General features: G+C 35.6%; 1 protein-coding gene across 1 annotated transcript; it reads right to left on the bottom strand.

Annotated features, from left to right (window-relative positions):
• Positions 1 to 1,286: 1,286 nt before the first annotated feature.
• LOC149787942 (tRNA methyltransferase 10 homolog C-like) lies at positions 1,287 to 15,999 on the bottom strand. The gene is made up of 4 exons (XM_089974206.1): positions 15,951 to 15,999; positions 9,444 to 9,704; positions 7,705 to 8,381; positions 1,287 to 6,941 (listed from the first exon to the last, which is right to left on the bottom strand). The coding sequence occupies exons 2-4, from the start codon at positions 9,693 to 9,695 to the stop codon at positions 6,812 to 6,814; spliced, it is 1,059 nt and encodes a 352-aa protein (XP_089830332.1). The 5' UTR covers positions 9,696 to 9,704; positions 15,951 to 15,999; the 3' UTR covers positions 1,287 to 6,811.
• Between the last annotated feature and the right edge of the window lie 250 nt (positions 16,000 to 16,249).

The raw sequence follows: 16,249 nt of genomic DNA on the forward strand, positions 1-16,249 counted from the left end.
TTTGATTTTTCCTAGCTTTCCTTTTTCCGCAGAACTAGTTTGTTCTTCAGATTCCCAATTAACTGATTGATCGTTGGAATTATTCTCAATATTTTCTATCTCTGTCTTCTTTCCTATTTGTTGTTCTGCTTTGTCTACTTGTATGGTCTTTTCTTGTCCCTCTACTGGGGCTGGGACATTTAAAGCTTGTATGATGGCTTAATCCATATTTTGAACCGCCGTCGCGTTTTTTGTTTGGTGTCAGGGAAGAAGCCTCGTTGCCCCACAGCGGTTGCATTAACGAAAATAATGGCACCTCCGGTACCATATCTTAATCATGAACCCTAGTTCATAACAAAAGGGTGGGATCTTTGTTCATCTTCCTCATTGATGCTGAGGATTCGCACTCCTGTAGACATGGAAGGGAATCCCCAGTAAGTAGCCATATGATCTTTTGAGCACTTTGACTCCAAATTTTTTTTTTCGATTTCGATCTGTATTTCATTGGTCAAGACCTCCAAGGGTAGCCCAGAGAACTGAATTTCTGTCATCTTCTCTCCTAGAGGTTTGGCGAATGCAGGTGGTACAAATACCTTTATTTTTTCCCTCTTAGTTCTATTTCCGTATCATTGGGGTATAGAGGAAAATCTCCCTTTGTGAAAAGGAAGTAGGATCCTCTACTCCCATTTTGTAGACCTAGTATGTCACATGTATTTGTCCCTCTCGCTATTAGTTGCTGTAATACCTCAGCTGGTCTAGGTCTTTCATTTTTTGCAAATGATGTTAAGTCTAGAACTTGACAGTCCTTAGTCCTGTATGCATACAGGATTCTCTCTTGATTTGTTTCAGCTAGGGATGTGGGGAAATAGGATATAACCTTACCCCCTGCTCATCTTTCCCCATATTTGAATTTGCCATACTATTGCAAAATGTCAAAACTAGCAAAAGCAAAATGACTATGAAATGTGAAAATGTGTATATAGTACTTGTTAGTAGATAAATTGCACTTACAAAATGTAAATAATGGAAATATAAAATGTGACACCTGTCATAAACAAAGAATACTCTAAACACAGAGTGTGGATCGCACACTGACAAGATGTTCCGTAATGTAAAGATTTTGTCTTAGGGTGAGGCATTTATACACAGACGATGCCACAATACATGTCTGCACTGGAAGTATTTGGTTCTTCCCGTCGAAAGCACTTCACACGTGTGGCATAGGACGATCCGAACTCACTATTTCGAGATCTTTGTACAATGTACATAAATCACCCTCAGGTATCGTTGTACACAAAAAAAGAAACCTGAGTACATGTATTTAATAAATAAAATGATTTATATAATTCTGTGACAACTACTATTGCTACTACTACCAATAAATAAATAAAGTGAAACATGTCTTAAGGGTCCCAGTTAATGTGGTCTCTTTAAAGATTTGTATGTTAATCACAGTAAAGATAAACTATCTTGAATGATTTTGTGGTTTCTAAAAAAATATATTAGAATACGAAAAGTGCTGATCACCCACCAGTGCATATGCCAACGATGATTATTTGTTAACAGTTTGAGGCTGAAGTTGATTATGTGCCTGATTAGTCTTCCCAAGACCATCTAGGAACTTAAGGTCAGACAAAGATTAAACCTGGGATAATAATGACCATTATATGCATATATTGTTAAAGGGTTGGGACCTTAATAGTTTCAAAGTTGTGACCCAGAGGCCACATACATGTAAGCCACTGCAATTATGCGAGCCTTGGGGCAGAAGTTGACTGTGTGATTGTTCTCATTTCATGTTGATCATCAAGTGTAAGGATGGGATCTCATTGATGTCCAAGCTGACATCCATGGACTAAGTTGCACACTTGAGGTATGATGATGTAATGGAGAGCATGATCTTGTTTTGGGGTTTAACACCATTTCTCAGCAAGAGATATGCTATACATGGTGACCAGCATAACTGGTGGAGGATGAACCCAGAAAACCCCCAGAAAGAAGCACAGACCAATGCGAAACTACTGGCAAGCTTTCTCACATACTCACATTGGCCAAGCCTGAGACTCGAACACAAGTGGACAAAGGTGCCCCAGAGTGCATGATGAAACATACCAATTTTTATTTGACTAAATCATATGCTTTGCATGGTATTAAACAATTTTGGAAAAGCACTTTGACCCTTAAATCAATATCAACAACCTGCGCAAGGAGAGGGGGCATGGGCAAAGAACATTTTTCACCACTTTACAACATGAGGAATCATATTCGCAAGGTTTTGTCAATATTCCCCTGAACATGTAGAAGGAGACAGTGTAAAGGATGGTTGGACATACAAGTGGAGCCGATCAAAATATCCCCGTCACTTTTTTAAAGGTGTGGGTATGAAAATCACAATTCGAACTGGCAATCTGCACAAATTATAATGAAATGATGCAATCTTCAGTTCTTTGGGGAACAAATATTCATGACCAAAATAATCATAAAAATATTGATAAAATATTGTAGTTTGTAAATTAGTAGTAACAAGTTACTCATAATTTTTTTCCTCACAATGCTTATGTAAAATTTATATGAATTTTGCATGGACTGGAAAGGGCTGAGTGGTGCATGCACTATGAGCAGCTGATCACCGAAGATGGCTATTGACACATGCGGAAACATTCTCAGCACCCTTCAATGATAATGTCTCTTGATTCTGGTAGGCATAACTTGCCAGGTAGCAATGTAAAAGGCTTCTAAGAATGGTTACATACAATATATCAGGAAAAAAAAGTAGCAACAGGGCATTGAATATATGGTGAATACTGTATATATGGTTGCAATAATTATAAAAACAACACGTTGAATAAAACAACAATAATAATGGTTTTCGATGCACCAGCTTAAATTTTAGACATGATGGTCATTTATGGTGAATTTGGCAATACCTTAATTCCATGCCTGTAAAGCGGTTTCATTCACATGTGTGTGCATTAATAAGGTGTATGGATCAGATGCATTTTGCTACTTTCATCTCAACAATACCGATCTGCACAGAAAGTTTCACATTTCATTGACAATGTTTAATAATAATAATCTTAATCTTTATTTAATGAGGATAACACATTTGGTCATGACAGACCCATCTGACATGAGGTCCTCAAATTTAACAGGTTATGTCTTTCTTCAATATGTACATAGTTCACCACAGTGCTGTTGAAAAGAAATAGTAACAAATGTAGTAATGCAGTTTGCCCTTTGTGATAAGTTGACTAAAAATATATTTGAGCATAAAAGATTACAATCCATGGAGAACGTGTATAAGTAGCACAGTACGTTTGACTTGAATGGACACAGATGTAAAGGAGAACCTGTGGCCAAGTGTCTAAAGCACTTGCCTTTATCAATCACTGCCATCTCAACTCTGCATTGGTTTGAATCTTGCTTGGCCAATGTGGGTATGTGAAAAAATGTGTCAGTGGCTTTCCATGGGTCAGTGGTCCTTACAGGGTTTTCCTTCCTCCACCAGTTATACTGTCTATGTACAGCCTATCTAGCACTGAAAAATGGTGTTAAACCCAAAACAACAACAACTGTAAAAAGAATGGTGTTATGGCTGCTGAAAAGTTTATAATGCAATATTAGGGGTAACTGGACCTGATCCAAGATTGGAGGAACTTTTACCAATGTCAGGGCTTCACCTATTCAGTTTGGACTGGGAAGAAATGCCTGCTTATTTAGCAAAGCCTGATTTTAATATTACGAATCACATTCTTAGGTTTTTAAAAAAAGGACCATACGGTTCCTGCCATAAAATGTTCAGTTCCCCATGTATACAGAAAGTTCATGGTGGTGCCCAACCATGCTGGCAATACGGCATTGCAGTTAAATCTCATAATCAGTCAAATGTGCAAATCTGTACTCGAGTATTATCATGCACAACAACAAAAGCTTGTCAATGCAAATGTGTAAAATGTCAGAAAAAACATCCTCACAGAAGAATAAAAAAACAAAGAAAACGACACAGAAGTTAATGACAATATATCACATTTAAGAAGTGATTTTAGTTTCTGATCCTGGTAAAGTAGAAATGATGTCACAAAAATTAATTTGCTGAATAAACAATTAGATAACATTTTTCATTATAAAAGAGCTAAACCTGCTGAGAATGAACTCAAAAAATGTGCACAAGACCATAGAATAGGGTTACTTAGGGGCATCTTTGCTAGAAAAAGTTCCAACGTGTTAACCCTATCTTCACCTTGGCAGATCGATCAGATATTTCTGGGCTTTGTCCCTGCAACATCTACTGGATTTCATGAGTTGTCTTCCTTAATATGTAATGCCAAGTAACCAACAGCATATAAAAGTGGTGCATTGTACATCAGCTACAAATGGTGAAGGCAACTGCTTTCAAAAGGATACTTTGTAACTTAAACACTGAAAGTGTGATTATGTACCAGAGAGAAGCCAATAAAAGTGTATTTGAGGGAAAGGATGTATTTGTACAAACATGGACCGGCAGTGGAGAATTGCATACTTATGAGTCAACTGCAGTTGAGTGCTCCCCTTTTGTCTCGATCATGTAGATACAGTGTTCAAATATGAACAACTTTAATTTGAATGCAGTGGCTTGCTGCCATATCCAATAAAATTCACAGACATGATGCATCAAAATACCTGATCAATCCACTAAGGTGTAGATAGGGTTAACACATCACAGCCTTGGCTAGCGAAGATGACCGAGGGGTGTAATTAAAGCCAATATACTTGTAATGTTAGTACTTTCTCAAGAATAACCATGTTTAACTGTCAAGTGGCTTTGTGCAACATTAGCACAGTTACATTTAAAAATTCCATCAGGGGCCAGGCGAGCTTAAATTAGTCACTGATAGACAAGAATGTTGTTTTATCACAGCTACTAGTGCCATTAAGACCACTATGTGTCACAGCCAAGTCTAAGCCCCAGAGTTCAAGTTGCAGATTGTTGTTGTTGTTGTATAGTTTAACGCCATTTTTCAGCACACGACAGGCTATACATGGCGGCCAGTATGGTGGAGGAAGAACCCGGAAAACCACCGGAAAGAACCACCGACCCACGAGAAGCTACTGGCAAGCTTTCTCACATACCCACGCAGACAGAGGTGAGATGGCAGTGATCCGTAACGGAGAGCGCTTTAGACCACTCGGCCACTCGGGGGCCCCTGCAGATTCTTTTAAGCATGCATCCAGGAACCAGATCAGTATTACACACACATGTGAAACTATTTGAGTCTGGGTTCAAGGTGAATATTGTTCTCATAGTATGATTTTTTTAAGGTGATTTTCTCCAAGAAAAGACCAAAAGAAACCAAAATCTCACATGGCTATTTTCATAGTTGTGCCCAATTGATCTTTAGCCTTTAGTCATAAATACATTGATGCTATCAATAATGAAACTGAAAAATATTTTGAAATAATTCTTGAAAAGATTGGTTATTACACCCACTAAGGTTAAGGAGGAACCCAGATATGTAGAAATCCATGTAAAGGTTTCCTTGTACAAGTCTTTTCATGGGTCAATTTATATTCCAATGCCAATGACAAATGTGAAAAATGATAATATTTTAAATGGGGGATCTTGTCCATGCTGTATCCTGCAAGTAAGTCTGAAAGGCTGAAGATTTTCTCTAGTTGTACTTCATCAAAATTACTATTCCAAATATGCATAACTTTGGAGACTTTTCTACGATGCTGAAAATCTTAATTCTCTAACATTTTTATAGGCTTTAAGGCAACTATACCCATCACTATGTACATCTCTGCACACATACAAGAAAAAAATATGGTGACAAGACCTAGGAAAGACCACAGACAAATTATTTATTGGTAAAGCATGCAACTGAAAGTAAGCTATGAAAGTCAAAAACAAAGACTAGTGTCTTTAACATGTTATTTAACTTTAACTAATTAACAATTAAGGAGAAACATTTATACACTATATGATTCTTGTATGATATGGGTAATTGTTGAGATTTTCATCCATTATACTGCACTGTGATACATAAGGCAAGCTGTTCATATCAACAGCCAGTAAATCAAAACCATCTGGGTTTTAGCTTTTTAAAAACTGCTCGACATACCAAGAGCTTCTAAATCCAAAACATTTTAGGCTTTTTATCGTGTGAAAACTGCACTAAAACATACTAAACTTTAGTGTTTCGCTCTCATCTATGATCCAAAATGACAAAACTGTTACATGCAAATTAAAAAAGACATTACAGAAGTGTGAACATTAGATAACACTTTTACCAAATGACTTACTGACGTGTAAATATGCATGGTGTATGTATTAATAAACAATCAATTTTTATAGCAATTTCCTATTAAAAAATAGCATTTCACTAAAGTGCCCTATATGCTTATTCATTTAGCACTCTATAAAATGCACATTTAACTTTTTAGAATTCTTTGGATAAAAAGAAATGTTCTTTTTATCTTGCTTTTAGAAATGGTTATACTATACAATGTAAAATATACCCTGGATGATTTGCTGGCATAAGAGAATATGAAGTGTAAAAACAGGCACCTGAACACAAAAATCAATCTTGTTATGATTCCCATCCAACAGATTCAGTTATGATGATGGATGTCACAGCACTGTAACAACTGTAGCACTAATCTTCTAGATCTAAAGAGTTTAACATAACAAGTCCACTTTTCTGCATTGGTACCCGTGCAATTCTGTCTCAATAATAGTTAAGACAACAAAATGTTGTGGCTGCAATGGACAGATATCCAGAATACTCAAGGGCTGTCATACAAAAGGTTTCCACTATTATTATTCTTATGGGATACAAAAGACAAAAATGGGTCAAAGTGTGCCTTTCACTTTCCTCATGGGTACATGCATGAGCGCCTTACGCCAGTCTCCAGACCAATAAAGCTCCAAGAGAATGTTGAATACCTGGTCCAGTGTTAAATTCTTATTGCCACAACCCCATCTGTAATAGAAAAACCCCAAAAGATGCAAGGCTGAAATTCATATGTATGTCACACAGTCATGAAAAAACTTTTCAAAGTTTTAAAATACACAGTGATCAGCTCATTGGATATAAGCATATTATGTTACTACGTTACTCTCAAAGTGAAGATTACTACGTTACTCTCAAAGTGAAGAACATTATCATGAATTAAATTGATGCCTTGCTAATTTTGTTGTTGTTGTTGTGGGGTTTAATGCCATTTTTCAGTACATGATAGGCTATGCATGGCGGCCAGTATAAATGGTGGAGGAAGAACCCTGGAAAACCCCCAGAAGAACCCCAGACCAACTAGAAGCTACTGTCAAGCTTTCTCACATACCCACATTGGCCGTGCTAATTTTGAGAAATTACTATAATCAGTTGCATTGATAGCAGTCACAGTTCCATTCAAACTCCATCTAACAACAGTTTTATGGATGCTGTGAATTAGTCTACAAGGCAATGGGTGGCCAAGTGCTTGTCTTTACTAATCACTGCCATCTCACCTCTGTCCGTGGGGGTTTGAGTCTCTGGCTCAGCCTATGTGGGTATGTGAGAAAGCTGTCGGTAGCTTCCTGTGGGTTGGTGGTTCCTACTAGACTTTTCCCAGGTTCTTCCTCCACCAATTATACTGGCCACAATGTATAGCCTATCTTGTGTGGAGGAATAGCATTAAAACCAAAACAACAACAGTAAGTAAAAAATTTCACATGGAATTATTATCCACAAGTAATGAATATACCTTAAATATTTGTCCAGTGGCAGCCTTGCTGTCCGAAGGTTGTCACTGATGGCTCTGGCAAATGATGCTGGCTTCTGTCCATGTGTGTCAACCAGACCTCCAATTATGATTACATCTTCAGCATTAAATTTCTCAAGAAGATTGGGAGAATTTGGAGTCAAGTACACAAGTTTTTCACAGGGAAACAATTCAAGATAATGTTTCTCTGTACGTCCTAAAAAGGAATTATCACAATGTGTACCTCCAACTTTCTTCAGAAGTTTGCAATAAAGTCCATTAGGATTAATATTGCAAGCAATCATATTAAATGGGGTGATTGCCCTTTTATTGTTAGAATAACACATATTTAGCTGATACATCAAGCTCTTGATTTCTTTAGTTATCATCATATCTTCATAGCCCATATCAAATACAATAGTAGGATTGTCAAACAGCATAGCATTACTAAGCTTCTTTTTCTCAAACTCATCTATCATCCTATCAGAAATGAGTGGGAATTTTCTTGTCTCAGATTCCATCCTATCTTTAAGTACTTCAAGTCTCTCTCTTTTTTTCAGTTGTTCTTTTTCTTTCCTACGTTCCTTAGTTGAATGATGCTTTAGGTATTTTAAACGCTTAGTAACTGATGGCATCTCATAAAGTTCCAGCCAAATGTCATCTGTCATAACTTGAGGAACCTGAAAAATAGTTAATTTTTTCATTTTATTCTTGTTATTAAAATATGTTATTTTCCAATGTTGAGCAAAATCCAGAGTGCTGACAAGCTTATCAAGTACCTCAGTACTATGCATAGATCTTGCTCATAATCACACTCATCCACCATGTTGATAATCTTGGACTGTTTAAAAAATTTGGTCAAAAGATCAGAAACAACAATTGACAAGCTCAGCCAATCAGATGCATGCTACATTATTAATATGCATCAATTTATATTATAATCATACTCGACCAAGATTTTAATTACTACAAAGGCCTGGTTTACCAAGCCTCATCAAAACCCTATTTAAAAAAATAGTCTCTAGAGTGGTATAAACCTCAGCCAATCAGATGCAAGATTACCTAATAAATATTCATAGATCTCACTTCCTACAAAAGTTTCATCCAAAATCATGATAACATTGGTATACTTAATTTCCATGTGTAATTAATATCATGTTGGGTTTCAAGTATCCAAACAATTCAGCCAGATGAACAATGACAAACAATTGGCCAGGCAATTTCACCTATCAGATGGGCAAGCTTTTATATAGTGAAATATTTATATGTAGTCTTTGTACACATCTGTCACTGTAAGTTCTCTTGGGACTGTAATCAGATGGTTTCATTTCAACTATTTATATCATCAACAACCTAGTGCTTATTATCAAAATCAGAGTCGTTGAGAATTGTGTGTAGCAAACCACTGCATTAAGATATTGATAATTCTGAAACAACTGATCGATATCTGTTTATAAAATATCATGAATTCTGAGAAGATAAATTGTTGATGGGTAAGTTGATTTTGTTGCCAGGCACGTACAATTTATTTTTATTTGTCTGGTGGGCAAATGGAAAAAATGAAAATTGCATTTGTTTGAAAATAGCCAGAAACATTATACAATCTACTTTAATAAAATGAAGATCCATGGAACTGTAAAAAAAAAAAAATATTATATTTTGAGCAAGTGACAAAAATCTCTACATGCACAACATGGCAGTGTTCCAGATATAGTTTGCTGCAGAGGAAAGAAATATCATACTTTGTGTGGATATTTTATCTTCATTAATTCATACTCTAACTTCAAGTAATGAAACTTCTTCTGCTCTTCAGAATTAAACATCTGTATCCTCTCCTTTGCTGAAAGTTTCTTGTTACTGTCATCACTGTCATCTTTCATCACCAGAGGAGACCATGACAGACATTGGGTGGAACTCGGAATCGCTAAAACAAGAGGATTTACTGATGCTGGATGACCTAATGAGATTCTTCTGAGCAATATTCTTATTGCCATTGCATTCACCTGAAAAGAACATTTGAAAAATTGCATATAAATATGAAAGAATATGGCAGACATTCAGAGTTGTATTGGTTGTGGCCTTCAACCAAAATATTCAAGGAATCTGACAAATACTTATTACTTTATCTTACAAAATAAGATGTGTTAACATGCAAAAAGACAAAGTATTTGCAATACCAAACATTTTGAACCATAATTCAAGGAAAACAATTTTTTTAATTTACGTTTAAACTACTGTTGGCCCTCTGTAAAGTATGCACAATAAGTGGTGTTTAACAAATACCAAGTGATAAGGCAAATTTAAAGTACAATTTACATTGTGTAATTTAAACCACTTTGAATTGTTAAGATTCAAATTTATTTCCTTCTCTATTGATGTTCTGTTCCCACCTTCTCTTACGGTTTATTTTTACATCTTTTCCCAATCATGATTAATTTCACAACCTCTCTCTTTCTCTCTCTCTCTTTCTCTCCATTTTGCAACCTGAACCTACAGTTTTTTGTAATCTGTTTAAATACATTAATAAAAATGTACCAAAGAACATCTTAACCACAACAGGACTTGAATTAATGTTGATGTATCTCTTGACATAGACATCCTTGTGAAGAAAACCATGTCTGACCATGACATGTTCATAAAACAACCAAGAGAACTTGATCACTAATGTTTTTTTCAATATGCAGTATTGCTTATACATATTGTGTGGAGGGGGAGTAATATTGCATGCGTTGTGAAAATATGAGATTGGATTTATATCTTCTGCAATTTTAAGCAGTCTTACAATGCCACTTTCTCTTTCACAAAAGAATCTGATAACTGGATACCAATTTGGACTGGAAATGCCAATGTTGTACAGTGCCATAGGGGAATATTTGACATGTATATTTAAACTTAACTATCTCACTAACTATTTGATCACATGAAGTCGAATCTACAGATACTGCAAGATCATCATAATTTAGAGGTATGTAGCATGCGGGAATCAAGTCTACCTTTAATATTGACATTTCTTATGCTGATTTTTATTTTCTTGGGGAATGTGATATCAAACATTTCATAAATAGCAAAAGTTACTATTAGAATGTATCATCCAGTAACACGTTTCTATGATCACCTATTTCCATGGATATATATATTTCAGGCACATGTTAAAGCAAACCACAAGCTGTAAATACTGGAACACATTATGCACTTTCGTATATAATCTTTCAAAGTCTTTCAAAACAGGGATAAATGGACAACTCAATCTTACAGTCTCCTCCAATGGTACTATAATCTGCAGCCATCCTAGTGCATGCAATTATTGCTTATTCACACAAGAAACTTAAGTCCCGAATTCAACAAATCCACTTGCTCAATGCCCAGAACAAGTTCAACTTCAGCTCAAGCAATCTCAAGTTTGCAAGGTACTTGGGAGAGAGTGACAAATAGGACTCATTTTAAGTTCATACCTGTAATGCTTTATAGTCTCGAAGCTTTATACTCTGTGATTTTGCCACAGTATAAATCCATGTATTAGAACCTTTATTTTGTATTTTTATACACAGCATTTTTCAACTACATACAACGTAACTGTCCAGTTTATTTCATTTATTGTTGTTTTTTTCACATAATATAAGATAGGCAATACAGAATGGCTAGTATAACTGGTGGAGGAAGAACCTGCAAAAACCTTGGTAAGAACCACCAACACACAGGTAGCTACAGGTATTCTTTCTCACATATTCACATTGGCCGAGCCTGATACTCAAATATGTATTAATGATTTACCTCCCAAACTTGTACATTATTTCAAAGTGTTCTATTGCTCAAGTTGTTACGGTTTGATGGAACAATCAAAAATAAAGACATTCATACTATGTAAGTATATTTGTCTTATTGATACATATTTACCTTAAGGATAGGAAGAAAAATATCCATTTTATTATTGTTCCATTTCTGTTCAAAAGTTTTGTTTTGTTTTATAAATGTACAAAGGGGCCCCGAGTGGCCAGGTGGTCTAAAGCGCTCTTCGTTACGGATCACTGCCATCTCACCTCTGTCTGCGGTGGTTCGAGTCTAAGATTCAGCCAATGTGGGCATGTGAGAAAGCTTGCCAGTAGCTTCTCGTGGGTCGGTGGTTCTTTCCGGGGTTTTCCGGGTTCTTCCTCCACCATTAATTCTGGCCGCCATGTATAGCCTATCGTGTGCTGAAAAATGGCATTAAACCCCACAACAACAACAACATAAATGTACAACTGTGCCACATGACTAATATGGCTGATCAGTTACTGAAATTTTCTGCAACGAACAGAATTTTGGAAATGTCCAATGCCTTTTCATATATTTGTATTAAGACACCTTAAATTAAATCTTACCATGAATTAGATTTTGGAACCCCAAATGCAAAAATGATTGAACGTCAAACATCCCAAAAGTAATACAAGTAAATCTCAGGCTGTCAAATAGCATAATATATCTGGACTGGCTACTCTAGCTACTTTCCAAACTTTCAGCACAATATTTCTGAATCAAACTTTACAAAAAATATAAAAAAAGTAACTATACACGTATATATTCCTATGCATATATGAAGCTATTGGCAAAAGTAGGTTAAGTTTAAATTATTTGCCAAATCATGTTACACACTTTGCAACAGATGGTAAAATACCCCATCAGTTGTCAGATCATGCCCGACTTTCAGCAGATTATGCCAATGATGTCTCAATCAATTATCATGGAATTAGGATACATCAGTTTTGACCACAGGGGCTTGTATCCTACCTTAAACCATACCTATAAATCTTACATGCACTATATAATACTACCACTTAATTGTAAACTGCTCTGGTGGCTTAAGTAATTAGAGCATATGCCACAGATGCAGGAAGTCAGGGTTCAAACCCCTGCCAAGTCATACCAAAGACTTATAAAAAATGGTAATAATAGCTGCCTTGCATGACGCTCAGTATTGAGAGATTAGTGTTAGCACTGGTTGGCCTGGTGTCAGGATAGTGTAACTGGGTGGGACAGGATGACACAAGTCTGCAGCATGATGCCCCAATGCTAGATATCACTAGAAACTGCCATACTGCAAACATTTGTAGTGGTATGACTAAAATTGTTAAAGCTATGTTAAAAATCTAAATCACACAAACATGCCTTTTGTAATTTTAAATGTATATATTAGTAAATTGTGATCATACATTTACAATATAATAGTTTTATATTACTATGGTCTGAATATACATCCCCATTTGTTTAATACCCCCAACCATTTAAAAAAGAGCAAAAATTGATAAAAGATTCACAGAACTTAGTTCATTTAATGATTTATCATTTCAAACCTGATTATGCCCAGGTGGGAGCCTAACACCAGTACTGTCTGAGCGTTTCATGTGAAACAGAAGTTTTCAGTGTAAAAGACGACCAGTTCACCAGTCATTTCCAGCTCCTGGACAAGTCCATTTTCTATGAAGGGGTGTGTGCAAGACTACACCTGTACATGCATAGAAGGAAAATACTATGTTGTCTGCTTCTGTCAAATCAAGCAAATGAAAATAATGAACTACAAATTTTACTTTCACGTGAATTTAACAAGCGGTGTAATTTCTATGTACATGTATTGTTGTTGTTGTAGGGTTTAACGCCATTTTTCAGCACACGATAGGCTATACATAGCGGCCAGTATTAATGGTATAGGAAGAACCCGGGGAAAACCCTGGAAAGAACCACTGACCCACAAGAAGCTACTGGCAAGCTTTCTCACATACCCACATTGGCTGAATCAGAGACACTCGAACCCACACAGACAGACGTTAGATGGCAATGATCCATAACGGAGAGTGCTTTTGAACACTCTGCCACTCGAAGCCCCTGTACATGAGTACAATAGGATATAACTCTAAACTCTCAAAATTATGGTAATTTATGGAATTATTTGGCAGTTACCGAATAATATGAACTACATCACAATGTTGTCTGAGTAAGTCAACTCACCTATAGTGTATGCAACTTGGCACAGTCTTAGGGCCACTATGGTCACATTCAAGTTAGAAATTGTAAATCAATGAACAAACTAAGTTCTGTGTGCTTTTGATCACATTAAAGATTTCTGATATTTAAATCAGAATGGAGATACGAAGAGGAAGGTAAATTCAGTCTATAACCAACTGTAATCTTACATTTACTATATAAAACTACCAGGCCTAGTATAGAGAGAGAGAGAGAACATATAAGACTTAGATGCAAATTGTAAGCAACTATTCAAGTCAGAGGTTTTGATGCACTCACATATTATAAAAGTCCTTTGACCACTTCAAAACATAAAGTGTTTCAGAAGCTTTTATATATATGTATTGCAGTTTCTAAGAATTTAGCCTATCACAGGGATAAGAGGCCAAATTTAAAATTTCATGTCAGGTTAATAAATATGGTATTTATTAGGTCAAGGCATCAGAAATAACAAATCATGGTTTTTGCTCATAGCAGGGCAGACAAATTATTTTATTGCGTGCAACAACAAAAAACAAATTCTACAAAAAGTGATCATTTTATGTACAGTGTATATATTGAACACAAATCAAGTAGTGGAATATTTTTTGGGGTTAATTACTGAAACAGTCACTAGAGAATATAACCAGACTGTTCCTGAGGTATAATTTATAAATGTATGTGGCATATAAAACAAAATTGGTGGAAATGTGCCTTGGCCAATCCAGAATTTGCAGCTTTAATTACTCAGAATTTACAATCATGAGTGTATGACCAATCCAAAGCCAAATTATGTGTAAAGCTTGTCTTTATTCATGTGAAAGTGAAAAACAAAAGGGATTGGTTATATGCGCCTTCTTACCTTTCAAAAAGATCTATAAGGACAATGTAACAAGACAATCCAGGTATTTATTCCTTATAAATGCCAACCTGTATGAGAATTTTTTTTATAGACTAATTCATTGAAAAATACATTTTTAAAGACTTAAGTTTATTTAAAATATTTACTTTTCTCTAATATTTCCAATGAAAAATTATACGCAGTACTGTATATACTTTTTATTTATTTTGCATCGATTTATTTTTACTGAGTAGTAGGATTGTGTTGGCATTTTTTCACCATAACAATATTAACTTCTTTTTAAACTGTAAAAAAATGATAAAATCAGACAAATGATGTTTGATGCAGTGGTTATGGGTTCTACAACAGCCTGAGCTGTTGAGCAGCCTTAAAAAACTTTAAAAGTATTTTTTATAATTATTACAGTGTGGGAGATCTTAATCTTCAGACAGAAGATACAAGTATAAATTTGTATTATTCATTTTTTTACTACTACATTGATTTCACATCCAAAGGTATCAAGCAGGTTTGATACTATTTTGTAGCAGTAATAACAAAAACAAACTGTGGGTTACTGGTAGTAATAACAAAAACAAACTGTGGGTTACTGGTAGAGGTTACAAAAATATTTATATTCATTGAGTATATGCCATAGGACATTTTTCTGTAAAGTATCTAACAATAAATTACCTCGTATGTAATATAAATGGCAGATTTATTGTACAGAAAAGGTGATTCCCACGAAACAAAAATAGGTACAAATATATTGTTGGTACATTCCATATTTAGATTCATAAATAAAGCCTCTCCCGCGTGAAACTCTAAAAAGATCCGCACATTTAGTGGATTTTTAATGAAATTTTTCTCTCTGAGCAGTATCAAAACGTTACAGTTTAAAAGAAAAACCAAATGGTTTCCTTTGAGCAGGTTATGACGTAAAATTTCCCGCCATTCATGAAACTATCAAATCAAAGTTAAAAGAATGGGAGCCCCGTAAAAAGGGGTACCCTTTTTCTACAAAAATAGTAACATGGTGGTACTCGGACGGACTGAAGCGCCCCCTAGTTGCGTTGTTATCGCTGCATATCGTCTGTATTCGCAAAAATATGTAATTTTATTCTAAATGTTGAGCGCTGATATCAATATGTCTAGTCGTGCATATAAGACCTCGACGCTGATATTTATGTTTTTGGACATCTAGACATAAATATCAACGTCGAGGTCTTACATGTAGGACTACAATATCTCATGTGGCGTCTAAGCGCGTGAACACAGAGAAAGGGCGAAATACAGACTGAGAATGTACACAGAGCCAAGTTTTATATGCACACACACACACACATACACACACCATTGATTATTAACAAAGCTGCCTGAAAGAATTTAAATGTCAGACTGATAATTAATTCTCAATAAAACGGTTTCGACGACTAACTTCACTCAAACGGGACGAAAATAGGTAATAGGTCTTTCTTTCCCTTCTGTAACGGATGTTACATACTAAAATGCTTGGAGACTAGCAGAAGATAAATCTGAATGCTTTGCACAAACACCCGGAAAATTATTATTATTATTATTATGCATAGCTCATTTTTAGGTTATCGTTAAAGAGAATTTAAGACTAGGAAATTTAAATTTGACAAACAGGATAATAGCAAGGTGGACCACAATAGCAACAATGGAAAACCCAGTGAAAAGGTCGTGTGCCACTCTGGCGACAAGGATAATTTAGCA

This window comes from Sinohyriopsis cumingii, chromosome 11 (assembly GCF_028554795.1).
Source record: "Sinohyriopsis cumingii isolate HCF-2022 chromosome 11, ASM2855479v2, whole genome shotgun sequence".
Classification (NCBI taxonomy): Eukaryota; Metazoa; Mollusca; class Bivalvia; order Unionida; family Unionidae; genus Sinohyriopsis; species Sinohyriopsis cumingii.

Coding starts and splice junctions, on each gene's coding strand:
- LOC149787942 (XM_089974206.1), bottom strand. CDS start 9,695: ATGGCAATAAGAATATTGCTCAGAAGAATCTCATTAGGTCATCCAGCA. Junction 8,382..9,443: donor AGATAAAATATCCACACAAA/GTATGATATTTC, acceptor ACTATTTTTCAG/GTTCCTCAAGTTATGACAGA. Junction 6,942..7,704: donor CCACTGGACAAATATTTAAG/GTATATTCATTA, acceptor TTTCTATTACAG/ATGGGGTTGTGGCAATAAGA.